The following is a 20,631-nucleotide window of genomic DNA, read 5'->3' on the forward strand; positions in this document are numbered from 1 at the left end:
GAGAGAGGGGCCTGGGGGAGGGGAGGAGAGAGTGTCCTGGGGGGGGGGGTGAGGGAGAGAGGGTCCTGGGGGAGGGAGGGAGGGAGAGAGGGTCCTGGGGCGGGGGGGAAGCAGGTCAGGGGTCAGGTTTGGGGGTTCACCCCGGGACAGCCCATAATAATCGGCGCCGCTCACCTCATCCTCGCCGCTGCCAAACCCCGGCTCTCCCGCTTCCACCAATCACAGCGCGCCTCTCCCCGCCTCCGCCAATCACAGTGCACCTCTCCCTACGTCCGCCAATCATAGCGCGCCTCTCGCACCTCCACCAATCACAGCGCCCTTCTCCTGTCTCCACCAATCACAGCGCGCCTCTCTCATCTCCACCAATCACAGCGCACCTCTCCCCTCCCGCCCGTCCATTGGCTGCAGCAGCTGTCCATCAGTCCCGGGCCCGCCGCCTCGCGGCAATCGAGCGCCGCACTCCCGAGCCAGGCAAAGCAATCGAGCACCGAGTTACAGGCAGCATGGATTGAACAATCTGGTCCATTTCTTTCCTTTTGCTATTTCTGTGGTTTTTAAAGGAGCAACTGGCCCAACTCCACCCTACTGGGTCTAAAGCATCAACGGGAAACAGCTGGTAAATACACAACAGGTCCACCAGCTCCTGGCTGATACTTCCAAACCAGATTGGGTCCAATTTTATTTCAGATTCAGGTCCAAAACACATCGAATAAAAGTTTACAAAATCACAATGATTACGGATGTAGAAGGCTATTCGGCTCTTCATTCATTCATTTACCCAGCGAGATCCTAGTTTTCTTATAGCTGCGTCCAATTGCTTCTTCAGTGACGCCAGGTCCTTGGCCTCCATTACTCCACATGTCGATCACTCTTTGTGAAGAACTTCCTCATATCCGTCCTAAATTACATGTCAACCGTGGCTCAGTGGGCAGCACCCTCACCTCTGAGTCAGTAGGTTGTGGGTCCAAGTCCCACTCCAGAGACTTGAGCCCATAATCTTGGCTGACACTCCAGTACAGTACTGAGGGAGCTGCACTGTTGAAGGTACTGTCCTTCGGATAAGACATTAAAATGAGCCCATCTGCCCTCTCAAGTGGACATAAAAGATCCGACTGCCACTATTAGAAGAAGTGCAGCGAAGTTTCCCTGGACAATATTTATCCCTCAACCAACACATAAGTAAACAGATAATCTGATTGTTTATTATGTTTCAGTTTGGGGGAGCTTGCTGTGTGCAAATGGGCTGTCACGATTCCTACATTACAACTGTGACTACATTTCAAAAGTACTTCATTCACTTTGTGACATCCTAAGGTGGTGAAAGGAAGTGTCTGAGAGGTGATCTTCTCGAGGGGCATAAGATTGTTGAGGGAATGGAAAAGAGAAACACAGAATCATACTTTCAATTACAAGAGTAGGAAAAGGAGAGACTGGTTCATCCATGCCTTTGTTACCCCTAGATTTGTCTATTCCAACGCACTCCTGGCCAGACTCTCATCTTGCACCCTCCGTAAACTTGAGATCATCCAAAACTCTGCTGCACATATCCTAACTCGCACCAAGTCGCATTCACCCATCACCCCCTGCGCTCGCTGACCTACATTGGCTCCCGGTCTGGCATCATCTCAATGTTAAAATTCTCATCCTTGTTTTCAAATCCCTCCATGGCCTCGCCCCTCCCTATCTCTGCAACCTCCTCCAGCCCCACAAACCCCCGAGATATCTGCGCTCCTCCAATTCTGCCCTCTTGAGCATCCCCGATTATAATCGCTCAACCTTTGGTGGCTGTGCCTTCTGTTGCCTGGGCCCAAAGCTCTGGAATTCCCTGCCTAAACCTCTCCGCCTCTCTACCTCTGTCTCCTCCTTTAAGACGCTCCTTAAAACCTACCTATTTGACCAAGCTTTTGGTCACCTGCCCTAATTTATCCTTACGATAGCAAAATACTGCGGATGCTGGAAATCCGAAATAACAGAAAACACTGGAAAAACTCAGCAGGCCAGGCAACATCCGTGGAGAGAGAAACAGAGTCAACGTTTCGGATCGATGACCGTTGTTCTGATGAAGGGTCATCGACCTGAAACGTTAACTCTGTTTCTCTCTCCACGGATGTTGCCTGGCCTGCTGAGTGTTTCCAGCGTTTTCTGTTGTTATTTCTAATTTATCCTTATGTGGCTCGGTGTCAAATTTTTGGTCTTACTGCGCTCATGTGAAGCACCTTGGGACGTTTTACTACGTTAAAGGCGCTATATAAATACAAGTTGTTGGGTTAAAAACAGAAAATGCTGGAAATACTGAGCGTGTCCCCCGGGCGACATTTCTCCCCACAGCTGCTGCCCGCCCGGGGACCCGCTCACTGTCACTGGGGCCCGGCTCACTGTCACTGGGCCCGGGGACCCGCTCACTGTCACTGGGGGCCCGGGGAGCCGCTCACTGTCACTGGGGCCCGGCTCACTGTCACTGGGGCCCGGCTCACTGTCACTGGGGGCCCGGGGAGCCGCTCACTGTCACTGGGGCCCGGGTAGCCGCTCACTGTCACTGGAGCCCGGCTCACTGTCACTGGAGCCCGGGTAGCCGCTCACTGTCACTGGAGCCCGGCTCACTGTCACTGGAGCCCGGGTAGCCGCTCACTGTCACTGGAGCCCGGCTCACTGTCACTGGGGCCCGGGGCCCGGCTCACTGTCACTGGGGCCCGGGTAGCCGCTCACTGTCACTGGAGCCCGGCTCACTGTCACTGGAGCCCGGGTAGCCGCTCACTGTCACTGGAGCCCGGCTCACTGTCACTGGGGCCCGGGGCCCGGCTCACTGTCACTGGAGCCCGGGGAGCTGCTCACTGTCACTGGGGCCCGGCTCACTGTCACTGGGGGCCCGGGGCCCGGCTCACTGTCACTGGAGCCCGGGGAGCTGCTCACTGTCACTGGGGCCCGGCTCACTGTCACTGGGGCCCGGGGACCCGGCTCACTGTCACTGGGGGCCCGGGGAGCCGCTCACTGTCACTGGGGCCCGGGGAGCCGCTCACTGTCACTGGGGCCCGGCTCACTGTCACTGGGGCCCGGCTCACTGTCACTGGGGCCCGGGGACCCGCTCACTGTCACTGGGGGCCCGGGGCCCGGCTCACTGTCACTGGGCCCGTGGACCCGTTCACTGTCACTGGGGCCCGGCTCACTGTCACTGGGCCCCGGGGACCCGCTCACTGTCAGTGGGGCCCGGGGACCCGCTCATTGTCAGTGGGGCCCGGCTCACTGTCACTGTCACTGGGCCCGGGGACCCGCTCACTGTCACTGGGGGCCCGGGGAGCCGCTCACTGTCACTGGGGGCCCGGGGAGCCGCTCACTGTCACTGGGGCCCGGCTCACTGTCACTGGGGGCCCGGGGCCCGGCTCACTGTCACTGGGGCCCGGGTAGCCGCTCACTGTCACTGGAGCCCGGCTCACTGTCACTGGGGCCCGGGTAGCCGCTCACTGTCACTGGAGCCCGGCTCACTGTCACTGGGCCCGGGGCCCGGCTCACTGTCACTGGAGCCCGGGGAGCTGCTCACTGTCACTGGGGCCCGGCTCACTGTCACTGGGGGCCCGGGGCCCGGCTCACTGTCACTGGAGCCCGGGGAGCTGCTCACTGTCACTGGGGCCCGGCTCACTGTCACTGGGGCCCGGGGACCCGGCTCACTGTCACTGGGGCCCGGGGAGCCGCTCACTGTCACTGGGGCCCGGGGAGCCGCTCACTGTCACTGGGGCCCGGCTCACTGTCACTGGGGCCCGGCTCACTGTCACTGGGGCCCGGGGACCCCGCTCACTGTCACTGGGGGCCCGGGGCCCGGCTCACTGTCACTGGGCCCGTGGACCCGTTCACTGTCACTGGGGCCCGGCTCACTGTCACTGGGCCCCGGGGACCCGCTCACTGTCAGTGGGGCCCGGGGACCCGCTCATTGTCAGTGGGGCCCGGCTCACTGTCACTGTCACTGGGCCCGGGGACCCGCTCACTGTCACTGGGGGCCCGGGGAGCCGCTCACTGTCACTGGGGGCCCGGGGAGCCGCTCACTGTCACTGGGGCCCGGCTCACTGTCACTGGGGGCCCGGGGCCCGGCTCACTGTCACTGGGGCCCGGGTAGCCGCTCACTGTCACTGGAGCCCGGCTCACTGTCACTGGGGCCCGGGTAGCCGCTCACTGTCACCGGAGCCCGGCTCACTGTCACTGGAGCCCGGGGAGCCGCTCACTGTCACTGGGGCCCGGCTCACTGTCACTGGGGGCCCGGGGCCCGGCTCACTGTCACTGGGCCCGTTCACTGTCACTGGGGCCCGGCTCACTGTCACTGGGCCCCGGGGACCCGCTCACTGTCAGTGGGGCCCGGCTCACTGTCACTGGGGCCCGGGGACCCGCTCACTGTCACTGGGGCCCGGGGACCCGCTCACTGTCACGGGGCCCCGCTCTGTTGTTGTTGCTCAGTGAGGGAGGCGGGCCGACCATGGGCCTCCCCCGCTCCCGCTCTCTCGCTGTTCCTCCTCCTCCGCCGCCGGGCCCGGGCCCCCGGGGGGGAAGCTCACTGACCCAGTCCCGCCTCCCGCTCTAATTGTGGCAGAAATCTCAGCCCCGGGGGTCGGAGCGGCGCCTCAACCGTCCGAGACTGAGCCTCAAACCCCGGGAAAGGTCATCGGCGGCCACCCGGCGGGAGAGAAGAGAAAATCACAAAACCCCAAACCCCGGCCCCAAACACAAACCCCGGCCTGTCTCCTCTTCCCGGGCCGGCCGCGCGATGGCGGAGGCGGTTCTCTTCGAGTTGCTGCACCGGGAGCTGGTGGCGCGGCTTCAGCAAAACCCCGGAGACACGGTAATCCGAAACACCCCAAATATACCCCAAATACACCCCAATACCCTGTAACCCCTCTCCCCCAAATCACCCTCACCCCCAATCCCCGGGGCCCAGAGTCACGGTAATCCAGCTTTACCCCAAATACCTAGCAGCCTGTAACCCCCTTCAATATACCCTGGTACCCCACATCCACCCCACCCCAATCTTCAAATAACCCCCCAAATCCACCCTCACCCCCCGCCTGCCTGCAGACATGGTAATCCACAAAATATACCCCCTAAATCACCCCTCACCCCAATCCCCATACCCCCTAATCCCAAATATACCCTGTATTCCACCCTCATCCCTCAACCCCCAAACACCAGGAGCCCGAAGACACGGTAATCACAATATACCCTAATAACCCCCCTAATAACATCCCAATACCCTAATATACCCTGTAAACCCCTGAAATATTCCACCCTCATCCTACCCCAATCACCCTAATATCCCCCAATAACCCCCCACATATCTCTAATACCCACCTAATATCACAAGTACCCCTTAATACCCTGTAAACCTGCTCTCCAAATCCGCCCTCACCCCAATCCTCAAAAATCCCCTTTCCTCGCTCCCCCGCCAGCCACTTTGACCTCCCGCGTTATCCAATCCCTCCCCCGGTACTCCAGCCTCACCCAGTGCCTAAAACAGATGATCTGGTCATTATCGCATCGCTGTTTGTGGGAGCTTGCTGTGCGCAGATTGGCTGCCCCGTTTCCTACATTACAACAGTGACTACACATCAAAAGAGTAAAGCGCTTTGGAGGTGGTAAAAGGCACTATAGAAATGCAGGTTCTTTTAGCCGAAGCCTGTAACTCTGGAATACTGGTTGCTCCCCGCCCACCATCGTCCATCACTGTTAACTGGACTGAGTAGAGCTGAGATTGTGCAGAATCTGTTAAAATCACTTGTTTCTCCCAACAGGAGCACGGGAAGTGTATTTCTACGCTGGAAGGGATGGGTTTCCGGACGGGACAAGGTCTGATCGAGAGGTTAGTGACCAACACGTCTCGGAGATCTCAGCACAGTGGTGTCACTGGCTTATCAATAACACTTGACTGTAGCTGTGTGAAAGGACCGTGTGGGGCCATCTCGACTCTGTGCCGTGCACTTTGATCAGGCCTGATTCAGATTTATATATGCAAAGCATTTCACTGTTGTTCACTGTGCCCAGTCCGACGCCTCCTTCCCGCAGTACCACGATTCAAGCAGAGATTAACAAAGGATCGATGGGAGTTCAGTCTCGAATAAAACTCTGTCTCGGACATTGGGTATTATAAGTATAATAAAGTTGCAAGAAATGGGCAGAACATCAGTTAAGTGTGATTTATCTTTCTGTTGTTTCCACTAATTTTATTTTGTGATAAACATGACTATAACTTGTGGCCTGAGCTACAGTTTGTTGGAGTGCTGTCGGAGAGGTTCAGAGTTCCTGGTTCCAGGGCGTGAGGTGATTCTGGGCAGAGTTAGTGTTGCCCCCTTCCCCAGGCATGTGACCACCCAGCTTGCTCTGCGCATTCTATGGGGGGTGGTGAGGGGTCCCAGTGTGAGCATTGCTGGCCCAGAGAATAACTGTGTGGCCAGGACCTCAAACATAACTCCTACAGATAGAAAACATTCTGCATTAAACTGAATAGACTGTACTGAGAGGCCAGATGGGTTATCCAGTGAGTCACTGACCCATCAGAGCAGGAAGATCCCATCAGAGCAGGAAGATCCCAGGCCCTGGCTGAGTCCGCTGGTCTCGGCTGCAGAGCTACAGTTGATCACGTGGTAAGTTGCAATAAACTACTCAGAATTGGTGTTGCTTCAGAAGTGTGTGGAGGGATGCCTACTACAGGATTAAACCATTGTCTATCTCCTGCAAACTTCAGCTCATCCAAAACTCTGCTGCCCGTACCCTAACTCGCACTAAGTCCCGTTCACCCATCACCTCTTGCACTCGCTGACCTACAGTGGCTCCCAGTCCGGCATCGTCTCGATTTTAAAATTCTCATCCTTGTTTTTCAAATCCCTCCATGGCCTCACCCCTCCCTATCTCTGTAACCTCTTCCAGACCCGCAACCCTCTGAGATCTCTGCGCTCCTCCAATTCTGGCCTCTTGAGCATCCCCGATTTTAATCGCTCCACCATTGGCGGCCGTGCCTTCAGCTGCCTGGGCCCTAAGCTCTGGAATTCACTCCCTAAACCTCTCTGTCTCTTCACCTCTCCTCCTTTAAGTTGCTCCTCAAAATCTGCCTCTTTGGCCAAGTTTTTAGTCACCTGTCCTAATATCTCTTCATGTGGCTCGGTGTCAAATTTTGTCTGATAATCGCTCCTGCGAAGCACTTTGAGATGTTTTGCTATGCTAAAGGTGCTATATAAATACAAGAAGTTGTTGTTGTTGTAGGTTCACCAAAGAGACGCCATCCTTCAAAGATGAGCTGGATATTATGAAGTTTATCTGTAAGGAATTCTGGACCAACCTTTTCCGAAAACAGATCGACAACCTGCGGACAAACCATCAGGTGGGCGGAGCCTCGCACAGACTGGCGTTCGGAGATTAGCTGGGATGGGGGGAGGTTGTAAAGAGGGAGTCGAGCTTTAGGGGGGAGTCTCGCCCCATTGGGCAGTGAGCAGCGGTTTATAAAGGGGGGAGTCTCGCCCCATTGGGCAGTGAGCAGCGGTTTATAAAGGGGGGAGTCTCGCCCCATTGGGCAGTGAGCAGCGGTTTATAAAGGGGGGAGTCTCGCCCCATTGGGCAGTGAGCAGCGGTTTATAAAGGGGGGATTCTCATCCCATTGAACAGTGAGCAGCAGTTTATAAAGGGGGGAGCCTCATCCTATTGGACAGTGAGCAGCGGTTTATAAAGGGGGGAGTCTCGCCCCATTGGGCAGTGAGCAGCGGTTTATAAAGGGGGGATTCTCATCCCATTGAACAGTGAGCAGCAGTTTATAAAGGGGGGAGTCTCATCCTATTGGACAGTGAGCAGCGGTTTATAATGGGGGGATTTTCATCCCATTGAACAGTGAGCAGCGGTTTATAATGGGGGGATTTTGGCCTTTCAGGAGTGAGGGGCTTTCTAAACAGAGAATCCATCCCGTGTGGGGAGGCCTTTGGGAGGGGGGCATTTATGAACAAGGAGTCTAAATCTTGGGGGCAATGAGGGGCTTTTTAACAAGGGCCTGTAGTGGGCAGGTGAAGCACCGATTCCTGTGCTGCGCGGTTCACTGACGCTTTGTGTTTCTCTCAGGGAACCTACGTGCTCCAGGACAATCGGTTCCGGCTTCTCACTCCGGTGTCCAACGGGAAGCAATACTTGGAGGAAGCACCAAAGGTAACTGCCCCTTGGTTATGGGATGTCTGATTACATTAAAGACGCTATAATAATGCACGTTATTGTCACTGTGTCTAATGCCCCTCCGTCGCTTGGTCGCCACGTGTCACAGCCCACAGTGACGCCCTTTGTGATCTTAAAGGGGAAGGCAAGTCAGCCATTGTTCCGATGCCTGACACTAACAAATAGTTTACTGACCTCTAATTACATGGACCCCCCCCCCCCCCCCCCACAAGGAGCAGTGGTCTTAAAGGGACAGACCGGTTAGCAGCTAAACATCACAACTGTGCTCCAGATTGTGAGCAATGCCAGGGGAGGGCTGTACAGCTGAGAGGGTGCGATGTGATAAGGAACCTATATATGTATCAGTGATCGTATTGTGAATGGCTCCTTTCTATTTTTAGTTCCTGGCATTCACCTGTGGGCTGGTGAGAGGAGCCTTGTCCAACCTGGGCATCGACAGCACAGTCACTGCAGAGGTTTCATTGATGCCAGCATGTAAGTGGGTTTGGCAGAGAGGGGGGAGATCACACTGATTGCTGTTTCTATCCCACACGATCCCTTACACCAGTCTCACTCCAGGAATCGATCTCAGCCAGCATCTCACCGGAGGGCTATTCTCAGGACAGCTGCAACACTGTGTGACGGAACGGGTGTCTTTTTTTAAATTTGTTTTTTATGGGATGTGGGCATCGTTGGCAAGGCCAGCATTTATTGCCCGTCCCTAATTGCCCTTGAGAAGGTGGTGGTGAGCCGCCTTCTTGAACCGCTGCAGTCCGTGTGGTGAAGGTGCTCCCACGGTGCTGTTAGGCAGGGAGTTCTAGGATTTTGACCCAGCGACGATGAAGGATCAGCGATATACTTCTAAGTCAGGATGGTGTGAGACTTGGAGGGGGACTTGGAGGTGGTGGTGTTCCCATGCGCCTGCTGCCCTTGTCCTTGTAGGTGGAAGAGGTCGCGGGTTTGGGAGGTGCTGCAGAAGAAACCTTAGCGAGCGCAGTTGCTGCAGTGTATCTTGTAGATGGTACACACTGCAGCCACGGTACACCGGTGGTGGAGGGAGTGAATGTTTAAGGTGGTGGATGGGCTGCCAATCAAGCGAGCTGCTTTGTTCTGGATGGTGTCGAGCTTCTTGAGTGTTGTTGGAGCTGCACTCATCCAGGCAAGTGGAGAGTATTCCATCACACTCCTTACTTGTGCCTTGTAGATGGTGGCAATTTCAATGTCGAAATGTCTGAGCTCCCGGGCAACGATAGCAGTACGCCGTTCCGGTCTGTCACTGTTGGGATTGTCCATGAGGGTCTTGACGTTCCAGGTCCCAAACTTCATTTTAAAGGATGGAAGGTGCCTGTGCGTGAATTCTTTTAACGTGGGGTGGCCGTTGCACACCAGCTACCACACGGGCTTGACAGAGCAAGGTCTTGGTCCAGTGGCAAGGGGATCCAGGACGATTGGAGACCAGGCTCTGCTACAACGGCCGAGCACACACATTGACATCGCTGCCCTAAGTGAGACCCGGCGGGCAGGGGAAGGTCAGCTCAAGGAGAAGGGCAGCACGGTGGCATAGTGGTTAGCACTGTTGCCTCACAGCGCCAGGGACCCGGGTTCGAATCCGGCCTCGGGTGACTGTCTGTGTGGAGTTTGCACATTCTCCCCGTGTTTGCGTGGGTTTCCTCCGGGTGCTCCGGTTTCCTCCCACAGTCCAAAGATGTGCGGGTTAGGTTGATTGGCTATGATAAATTGACCCTTAGTGTTAGGGGGATTAAACACGTGGGGTTACGGGGATCGGGTGGGATATGTGTCGGTGCAGGCTCGATGGGCCGAAATGGCCTCTATCTGCATTGTGGGGTTTCTGTGATTTCTGTGAAGGCGGTGGCTACACCTTCTTCTGAAAGGCAAACCTGAAGAAGAACGCCGCCTCCATGGGGTAGGCTTCGCCATAAAAAATGAACTAGTTGGGCATCTCAGAGACTCTCCTAGCGGTATAAACGAACGCCTCATGACTCTACGTCTCACCCTAGCCCGGAACCAGTGCGCTACGGTCATCAGTGCGTACGCCCCAACACTGGAAGCCACAGACGAGACCAAAGAGGAATTCTACTCCAGCCTCGAACAAGCCCTGTCCCAAGTCCCAATGGGTGACAAGCTGATCCTCCTTGGCGACTTTAACGCCAGAGTTGGAAAGGACACAGACCTCTGGGGAGGTGTGATCGGCAGAGAGGGGGTAGGGGAAAGCCAACTCCAACGCTACCCTCCTCCTATTGAAATGCATAGAACATGGCCTTGTCATAACCAACACCTTGTTCCATCAGAGAGACGAGTACAAGGCTTCATGGCAGCACCCTCGCTCCAAGCACTGGCATCTGCTGGACTACGTCATCGTCCGAGCGAGGGACCGCAAGGACGTCCACATCACGCGCGCCATGACAGGAGCTGACAACTGCTGGACAGACCATCGCCTAATCCACTCTGTCATCTCCATCAACGTAGCCCCAAAACAGCGGCGGCAACAGAAACAATGCCACAGGAAAATCAACGCTGGAGCACTCAAAGAACCCGCTAAGAAAGCCCTATTCAGCCTGTGCCTCACAAACAACCTGACGACTCCCAGTGATGCAGAGACACAGAGTGTCCACAGCACCTGGTCTGCACTCAAGGCCTCCATAATCAGCGCCTGTGAAGAGACGCTCGGTCACTCGACCAGGAAACACCAAGACTGGTTCGACAAGAATGACCAGGAGATCCAGGAGCTAATAAGCCGCAAGCGCAAGGCATTCCTGATCTGGAAACAGCAAAACAACTCGAAAGCAAGAAAGCAGCTCTACAGACGCCTGAAGGCCAAGGTCCAACAAAAAACACGCGACCTAAAGAACAGATGGTGGGTGGAGAAAGCGCAGGAGATCCAGCAGTTAGCCGACAACCACGACGTGCGTGGATTCCTTAGCGCAGTCAAGACCATCTACGGCCCAAGCACCCAAGGCCCTTCCCCACTGCGGGCCAAGAACGGAGAGGTACTCATCAAGGACAAAGAGGCAGTCAGTGCCCGCTGGAAGGCGCACTTCGAAGATCTCCTTAACCGAGACTCTGTCTTCGACACGAGTGTCCTCAACTCCATCCCGCAGCATGCTACCTGCCACCATTTCAGTACAACCCCAGCCCGGCATGAGGTTGAAAAGGCCATCCGACAACTGAAAAACAACAAGGCCTCGGGAGCAGATGGAATCCCTGCCGAGGCACTAAAGCATGGCGGAGAAGCACTACTGGCGCGAATTCATGAACTCATTTCTCTTATCTGGAAGGAGGAGAGCATGCCAGGGGCTCTCCGAGATGCCGTAATTGTGACCATCTTCAAGAAAGGTGACAAGTCCGATTGTGGTAATTACAGAGGAGTTTCCCTGCTGTCTGCCACAGGGAAAGTCATCGCAAGAATCATCCTCAATCGCCTTCTCCCAGTGGCCGAAGAGCTCCTCCCAGAGTCGCAATGTGGATTCCGCCCACAAAGGGGCACAATGGACATGATCTTCACCGCACGTCAATTACAAGAGAAATGCAGGGAACAGCACCAACCGCTGTACATGGCCTTCTTTGATCTCACAAAGGTCTTTGACACTGTCAACCGTGAGGGATTATGGAGTGTCCTCCTCAAAATCGGCTGCCCTCAAAAGTTTGTCACCATCCTCCGCCTGCTTCACGACGACATGCAAACCATGATCCTGACCAACGGTTGCACCACAGACCCAATTCACGTATGGACTGGGGTCAAGCAAGGCTGTGTCATCGCACCAATGCTCTTCTCGATCTTTCTTGCTGCAATGCTCCATCTCACCCTCAGTAAACTCCCCACTGGAGTGGAGCTAATTTACAGAACAAACGGGAAACTGTTCAACCTCCGTCGCCTCCAGTCCAGATCCAAGGTCGTCCCATCCTCTGTCGTCGAATTACAGTTTGCAGACGACACTTGCATCTGCGCTCACTCGGAGGTCGAACTCCAGATCATCGAACACCTTTGAAGCGTACGAGAGCATAGGCCTTACACTAAACATCCGTAAGACAAAGGTCCTCTACCAACCTGCCCCCGCCACACAGTTCTGCCCTCCGATTATCAAAATCCACGACAAGGCCTTGGACAACGTGGACCACTTTCCATACCTTGGGAGCCTACTGTCAACAAGGGCAGACGTCGATGACGAAGTCCAACAGTGTGCCAGTGCAGCCTTTGGTCGCCTGAGGAAGAGAGTGTTTGAAGACCAGGACCTCAAACCCAGCACTAAGCTCATGGTCTACAGAGCAGCAGTGATACCCGTCCTGCTGTATGCCTCAAAGACATGGACCATGTACAGCAGGCACCTCAAAGCACTGGAGAGGTATCACCAACGTTGCCTCCGCAAAATCCTGCAAATCCATTGGCAGGATAGGCGCACCAACGTCAGTGTTCTTGCTCAGGCCAGCATCCCCAGCATCGAAGTTTTGACCACGCTCGATCATCTCCGATGGACAGGTCACATCATCCGCATGCCCAATATGAGACTCTCAAAACAAGCGCTCTACTCGGAGCTCCGACATGGCAAGAGAGCCCCAGGTGGGCAGAGGAAACGCTTCAAGGACACCCTCCAAGCCTCCTTGGAAAAAGTGCAACATCCCCACCGACACCTGGGAATCCCTGGCCCAAGACCGCACAAAGTGGAGGAGAAGCATCCAGGAAGGCGCCGAACACCTCGAGTCTCTTCGCCGGGTGCAAGCAGAAGCCAAGCGCAAGGAGCGCATGTCAACCCAAGCACCCCACCCAGCCGCCCCTTCAACCACCGACTGCCCCACCTGTGACAGAGACTGTAGGTCCTGCATTGGACTCATCAGTCACCTGAGAACTCATTTTTAATGTGGAAGCAAGTCATCCTCGGTTCCGAGGGACTGCCTAAGAAGAAGATGATGGTGGAAAGGCTTTGGGGAACCAGGAGGTGAGACACTCGCCGCAGAACATCTAGCCTCTGACCTGCTCTTGTTGCCACAGTATTTATGTGGCTGGTCCAGTTAAGTTTCTGGTCAATGGTGACCCCCAGGATGTTGATGGTGGGGGATTCGGCGATGGTAACGCCGTTGAATGTCAAGGGAGATGGTTAGACTCTCGCTTGTTGGAGATAGTCATTGCCTGACACTTTTATGGCACGAATGTTACCTGCCACTTATCAGCCCAAGCCTGAACATCGTCCAGGTCTTGTTGCATGTGGGCATGGACTGCTTCATTATCTGAGGTGTTGTGAATGGCATTGAACACTGTGCAGTCATCAGTGAACATCCCCATTTCTGACCTAATGTTGGAGGGAAGGTCATTGATGAAGCAGCTGAAGATGGTTGGGCCTAGGACACTGCCCTGAGGAACCTCTGCAGTGATGTCCTGGAGCTGTGATGATTGACCTTCAACCACTACAACCATCTTCCTTTGTGCTAGGTATGACTCCAGCCAGTGGAGAGGTTTCCCCCTGATTCCCATTGACTTCAGTTTTACTAGTGTTCCTTGATGCCACACTCGGTCAAATGCTGCCTTGATGTCAAGGGCAGTCACTCTCACCTTACATCTGGAATTCAGCTCCTTTGTCCATGTTTGGACCAAGGCTGTAATGGTCTTGGCGGAACCCAAACTGTGCATCAGTGAGCAGGTTATTGGTGAGTAAGTGCCACTTGATAGCACTGTTGATGACACCTTCCATCACTTTGCTGATGATTGAGAGTAGACTGATGGGGCGGTAATTGGCCAGATTGGATTTGTCCTGCTTTTTGTGGACAGGACATACCTGAGCAGTTTTCTACTTTGTCAGATAGATGCCAGTGTTGTAGCTGTACTGGAACAGCTTGGTTAGAGGTGCAGCTAGTTCTGGAGAACAAGTCTTCAGCACGATAGCCGGGATGTTGTTGAGGCCCATAGCCTTTGCTGTATCCAGTGCGCGCAACCGTTTCTTGATGGCATGTGGAGTGATATCATGTGGAGTGAATCAAATTGGCTGAAGAATGGCTTCTGTGATGGTGGGGACCTCGGGAGTAGGCCGATATGGATCATCCACTCAGCACTTCTGCGCCTGCGATTTTACCCCCCCCCCCCCCAACGCTGACGAGACGGGGTCGGTGCCTGCGATTCCTCCAGAAGGTAATGGGACGGGGTCTGTGCCTGCGATTCCCCCACACGGTGACGGGTCTGTGTCTGCGATTCCTCCACACGGTGATGGGACGGGGTCTGTGCCTGCGATTCCTCCAGAAGGTGATGGGATGGGGTCTGTGCCTGCGATTCCCCCACACGGTGACGGGACGGGTCTGTGTCTGCGATTCCTCCACACGGTGATGGGACGGGTCTGTGTCTGCGATTCCTCCACACGGTGATGGGACGGGGTCTGTGTCTGCGATTCCTCCACATGGTGATGAGACGGGTCTGTGTCTGCGATTCCTCCACACGGTGATGGGACGGGGTCTGTGTCTGCGATTCCTCCACACGGTGATGGGACGGGTCTGTGTCTGCGATTCCCCCACACGGTGATGGGACGGGTCTGTGCCTGCGATTCCTCCACACGGTGATGGGACGGGTCTGTGCCTGCGATTCCTCCACACGGTGATGGGACGGGTCTGTGTCTGCGATTCCCCCACATGGTGATGAGACGGGTCTGTGTCTGCGATTCCCCCACACGGTGATGGGACGGGTCTGTGCCTGCGATTCCTCCACACGGTGATGGGACGGGTCTGTGTCTGCGATTCCCCCACATGGTGATGGGACGGGTCTGTGTCTGCGATTCCTCCACACGGTGATGAGACGGGTCTGTGCCTGCGATTCCTCCACACGGTGATGAGACGGGTCTGTGTCTGCGATTCCCCCACACGGTGATGAGACGGGTCTGTGCCTGCGATTCCCCCACATGGTGATGGGACGGGTCTGTGTCTGCGATTCCTCCACACGGTGATGGGACGGGTCTGTGTCTGCGATTCCTCCACATGGTGATGGGACGGGTCTGTGCCTGCGATTCCTCCACACGGTGATGAGACGGGTCTGTGCCTGCGATTCCTCCACACGGTGATGGGACGGGTCTGTGCCTGCGATTCCCCCACATGGTGATGAGACGGGGTCTGTGTCTGCGATTCCTCCACACGGTGATGGGACGGGTCTGTGCCTGCGATTCCTCCACACGGTGATGAGACGGGTCTGTGTCTGCGATTCCTCCACACGGTGATGGGACGGGTCTGTGTCTGCGATTCCTCCACACGGTGATGAGACGGGTCTGTGTCTGCGATTCCCCCACATGGTGATGAGACGGGTCTGTGTCTGCGATTCCTCCACACGGTGATGGGACGGGGTCTGTGTCTGCGATTCCCCCACATGGTGATGAGACGGGTCTGTGCCTGCGATTCCTCCACACGGTGATGGGACGGGTCTGTGTCTGCGATTCCTCCACACGGTGATGGGACGGGGTCTGTGTCTGCGATTCCTCCACATGGTGATGAGACGGGTCTGTGTCTGCGATTCCTCCACATGGTGATGAGACGGGTCTGTGTCTGCGATTCCCCCACACGGTGATGAGACGGGTCTGTGTCTGCGATTCCCCCACATGGTGATGGGATGGGGCCTGTGTCTGCGATTCCCCCACACGGTGATGGGATGGGGCCTGTGTCTGCGATTCCCCCACACGGTGATGGGATGGGGCCTGTGTCTGCGATTCCTCCACACGGTGATGAGACGGGTCTGTGTCTGCGATTCCTCCACATGGTGATGAGACGGGTCTGTGTCTGCGATTCCTCCACACGGTGATGGGACGGGTCTGTGTCTGCGATTCCTCCACACGGTGATGGGACGGGTCTGTGTCTGCGATTCCCCCACACGGTGATGAGACGGGTCTGTGCCTGCGATTCCCCCACATGGTGATGAGACGGGTCTGTGTCTGCGATTCCTCCACACGGTGATGGGACGGGTCTGTGTCTGCGATTCCCCCACACGGTGATGAGACGGGTCTGTGCCTGCGATTCCCCCACATGGTGATGAGACGGGTCTGTGTCTGCGATTCCCCCACACGGTGATGAGACGGGTCTGTGCGATTCCTCCACATGGTGATGAGACGGGTCTGTGCCTGCGATTCCCCCACACGGTGATGAGACGGGGTCTGTGTCTGCGATTCCCCCACATGGTGATGGGACGGGGTCTGTGTCTGCGATTCCTCCACACGGTGATGAGACGGGTCTGTGTCTGCGATTCCCCCACATGGTGATGAGACGGGGTCTGTGCCTGCGATTCCTCCACATGGTGATGGGACGGGGTCTGTGTCTGCGATTCCCCCACATGGTGATGAGACGGGGTCTGTGCCTGCGATTCCTCCACATGGTGATGGGACGGGGTCTGTGTCTGCGATTCCCCCACATGGTGATGAGACGGGGTCTGTGCCTGCGATTCCTCCACATGGTGATGGGACGGGGTCTGTGTCTGCGATTCCCCCACATGGTGATGAGACGGGTCTGTGTCTGCGATTCCTCCACACGGTGATGGGACGGGGTCTGTGTCTGCGATTCCCCCACATGGTGATGAGACGGGTCTGTGCCTGCGATTCCCCCACACGGTGATGAGACGGGTCTGTGTCTGCGATTCCTCCACACAGTGATGGGACGGGGTCTGTGTCTGCGATTCCCCCACATGGTGATGAGACGGGGTCTGTGCCTGCGATTCCCCCACACGGTGATGAGACGGGTCTGTGTCTGCGATTCCCCCACATGGTGATGAGACGGGGTCTGTGCCTGCGATTCCTCCACATGGTGATGAGACGGGTCTGTGCCTGCGATTCCCCCACATGGTGATGGGACGGGTCTGTGTCTGCGATTCCTCCACACGGTGATGGGACGGGTCTGTGTCTGCGATTCCCCCACACGGTGATGAGACGGGTCTGTGCCTGCGATTCCCCCACATGGTGATGAGACGGGTCTGTGTCTGCGATTCCCCCACACGGTGATGAGACAGGTCTGTGTCTGCGATTCCTCCACACGGTGATGGGACGGGTCTGTGTCTGCGATTCCCCCACACGGTGATGAGACGGGTCTGTGCCTGCGATTCCTCCACATGGTGATGAGACGGGTCTGTGCCTGCGATTCCCCCACATGGTGATGGGACGGGTCTGTGTCTGCGATTCCTCCACACGGTGATGGGACGGGTCTGTGTCTGCGATTCCCCCACACGGTGATGAGACGGGTCTGTGCCTGCGATTCCCCCACATGGTGATGAGACGGGGTCTGTGTCTGCGATTCCCCCACATGGTGATGGGACGGGTCTGTGCCTGCGATTCCCCCACATGGTGATGGGACGGGTCTGTGTCTGCGATTCCTCCACACGGTGATGGGACGGGTCTGTGTCTGCGATTCCCCCACACGGTGATGAGACGGGTCTGTGCCTGCGATTCCCCCACATGGTGATGAGACGGGTCTGTGTCCGCGATTCCTCCACATGGTGATGAGACAGGTCTGTGTCTGCGATTCCCCCACACGGTGATGGGACGGGTCTGTGTCTGCGATTCCTCCACACGGTGATGGGACGGGTCTGTGTCTGCGATTCCTCCACACGGTGATGGGACGGGTCTGTGTCTGCGATTCCCCCACACGGTGATGAGACGGGTCTGTGCCTGCGATTCCCCCACATGGTGATGAGACGGGGTCTGTGCCTGCGATTCCCCCACACGGTGATGAGACGGGGTCTGTGTCTGCGATTCCCCCACATGGTGATGGGACGGGGTCTGTGTCTGCGATTCCCCCACATGGTGATGGGACGGGGTCTGTGTCTGCGATTCCTCCACACGGTGATGGGACGGGGTCTGTGTCTGCGATTCCCCCACACGGTGATGAGACGGGTCTGTGTCTGCGATTCCCCCACATGGTGATGAGACGGGGTCTGTGCCTGCGATTCCTCCACATGGTGATGAGACGGGTCTGTGTCTGCGATTCCTCCACATGGTGATGAGACGGGTCTGTGTCTGCGATTCCCCCACATGGTGATGAGACGGGTCTGTGCCTGCGATTCCCCCACACGGTGATGGGACGGGTCTGTGCCTGCGATTCCCCCACACGGTGATGGGACGGGTCTGTGTCTGCGATTCCTCCACACGGTGAGCCACTTATTTCAGTCGTACCCCTTTGTGCAGTCACTGCCGTCCTCCCTACAAACCCAGCTGTAGGACTACTCCTGACACTCGGCCCCAGCCATTGGGACAGGGCCCAAGAGGCAGCATGTAACGTCTTTACACAGGGAATAGGATAACTATTTGAAAAGGAAGAAAAGAGCAAGGAAATGGGATGAGCCGATAACTGCAGGTGAAGAGCTAGCACGGGCAGAGATGCAGTGGGCCGAGTGGCCTCCTCCTGTGCAGTGATTTTGGTGATTCGCTGTGGGTATAAAGCCTGCAGGAGCTGTGGACTATTTATTTCAGGAATCTCCAGTAACACTAGATGGTGCTCCCATCCACTTTAAACATGCATATTCCTGTTCCCTTTAACCTCCTGCTCTCGGTCTCTGGGGACTGCAGCGAGTATTCGGCTGATTTCGATGTTCTGTGTCTTGTTCTAGCTCAGGAAACCCGTTCCCATGTAACCAGCTCCTTCTCATCAGTTCTGTTTTTCCCCCCCCCCCCCCCCGCACCACCCTCACTGTTTCCTGGGGCCAGACTGTCCCCCAATACCCCTCCCATACACACCTTCATGTGTGAGCCTAGACCAGCAGTGCCAGCAGGGCATTCAACCATGAGAGGGCATCACAGAGCAGCCAAACCCCGTCCTCACCCGATCTCCATACAAACAAATACACTTTCCATCAGGCCAGTGTGTGCCCGCTGTTTATTACAAGCTCTTTCTCCTGGGTTTATTGCTCTCTCACTCGTGCTCTGTCTGTCTGCTTGTCTGTCTCTCTTGGCCCAGTTTCTGTAACTTTGTTTCTTTCTATTGCAGGTAAATTTCACATCGTGATGCAGAAACCCTAGGACTGCGGTGTCCGTGTCTGGGGTTTAAGGAGCACAGAGGCAGCGCTGAAGCTGAAATTTCGAGTGAGAGGAAGTTGTGCCTTCCATTTACTGTTTAGTTCTTGTATGTTCCAGAAGCTGAATTAGCCATTTTTAGATGGGTCTGTGGTGGGGATTATAATGAACCGAAACCAATGAACCAGGAAGGTGACTGGTTAAACACAGGGGCACTTGCTGAGGGCAGTCACGTGGTTGAAATCACCCTGAAATCGCAGCAAGTTATTAACATAATGAGCTCACAAGCAGCTTTTACTGGGCTTTCATTCTCAGGCTGCTGAAGGTCAGGAGCCAATGGCAACTTGAGAAACCTAAAGAGCCCAAACAGTTTGGTCAGTTGCCCCTTTCGCTGTGTGAATGCTGCGCCTCCCACTACTATTCTGTTAGACTGGTTTTCACTAGAAACAGTTGCTATGTTAGTTTGTGCAAGAGCCAAGTTTAAATGATTAAAATGTATCTTGATGACAGTGAGACGCAGATTGTTCAGAGCGACTGATTCATTGTTGGGAAATAATAAAATTAATGACTCGTAAATGATTGGGAACCTTTAATTTAAAACAATATTTGTATTTATTTGAGATCTTCCGAGAAATGAATTACTTTTGGGATTGCACTGACTGTAGTCAGACATGGCAGACATATTGAACAGAGCAATATCCTATGATCAGCAATGTAATGAATGAGTTAATCTGTTTTTGGTGGTGGATGAGGAAGGAATGTTGGCCAGGACACCAGGAGAACTCCCTGCTCTTTGAATAGTGCCGTGAGATCTTTAACCTGCACCTGAACCATTGGAACAATGTCTCCTCCAAAGGTGGCCCCTCCGACAGTGCAGCGCTCCCTCAGCTCCCTCAGTACTGCCACCCCCCCCCCCCCGACAGTGCAGCACACCCTCAGTACTGTCCCTCCAACAGTGTGGCGCTCCCTCAGTACTGCCCCTCCGACAATGCTGCACTCCCTCAGTACTGCCCCCCCCCGACAGTGCAGCACACCCTCAGTACTGCCCCTCCGACAGTGCGGCGCTCCCTCAGTACTGCCCCTCCGACAGTGCGGTGCTCCCTCAGTACTGCCCCTCCGACAGTGCGGCGCTCCCTCAGTACTGCCCCTCCAACAGTGCAGCTCGCTCTCAGTACTGCCCCCACCCCCCCCCAACAGTGTAGCGCTCCCTCAGTACTGCCCCCCCTCACCCTCAGTACTGTCCCCACCCCTTCGTCTCCGCCCTCACACACTGACTTAGTTACTCGCTCGCACTCAATCCAAATACACAATTTGAGTGTTTGAGTTGACCTCGATGATGTGCGGTGAGGAGATTGCGATCGGGATCTCTCTCTGGTTGAAGTTTGGACTCCAGAATCGCGAAACTCCTAGAAGTTGAATAATCGGAGATTGGACTGGGAGCCGCTCTGCAGTCACAAAGTTACTTGTGGAAGATTCATTCTCCCGGGGGGCGAGAAGG

General features: G+C 55.7%; 1 protein-coding gene across 2 annotated transcripts; it reads left to right on the plus strand.

Moving 5' to 3' along the window:
• The first annotated feature begins 4,427 nt into the window (after nucleotides 1-4,427).
• On the plus strand, nucleotides 4,428-19,709 carry LOC147096635 (trafficking protein particle complex subunit 6b-like). 2 transcript variants are annotated; one of them, XM_085973180.1, is made up of 6 exons: nucleotides 4,436-4,822; nucleotides 5,769-5,836; nucleotides 7,234-7,351; nucleotides 8,077-8,160; nucleotides 8,565-8,658; nucleotides 19,108-19,709. In XM_085973180.1, exons 1-6 carry the CDS (start codon nucleotides 4,748-4,750, stop codon nucleotides 19,137-19,139), a joined length of 471 nt encoding a protein of 156 aa, XP_085829306.1. In that variant the 5' UTR covers nucleotides 4,436-4,747; the 3' UTR covers nucleotides 19,140-19,709. The 2 variants fall into 2 exon arrangements, with proteins under 2 accessions (XP_085829307.1, XP_085829306.1); XM_085973181.1 differs by lacking the exon at nucleotides 8,565-8,658 and having other exon boundaries at nucleotides 4,428-4,822.
• The last annotated feature ends 922 nt before the right edge of the window (nucleotides 19,710-20,631 follow it).

Source organism: Somniosus microcephalus, chromosome 34 (genome assembly GCF_052327205.1).
Source record: "Somniosus microcephalus isolate GS21.2 chromosome 34, FLI_Smic_1.0, whole genome shotgun sequence".
NCBI lineage: Eukaryota > Metazoa > Chordata > Chondrichthyes > Squaliformes > Somniosidae > Somniosus > Somniosus microcephalus.

What these genes read in the sequence shown, in the direction of transcription:
- LOC147096635 (XM_085973180.1), top strand. Translation starts at nt 4,748, where the DNA reads ATGGCGGAGGCGGTTCTCTTCGAGTTGCTGCACCGGGAGCTGGTGGCG. An exon ending in GGACAAGGTCTGATCGAGAG is followed by an intron (nt 5,837 to 7,233) that starts GTTAGTGACCAA and finishes TTGTTGTTGTAG; the next exon opens with GTTCACCAAAGAGACGCCAT. An exon ending in ACTTGGAGGAAGCACCAAAG is followed by an intron (nt 8,161 to 8,564) that starts GTAACTGCCCCT and finishes TTCTATTTTTAG; the next exon opens with TTCCTGGCATTCACCTGTGG.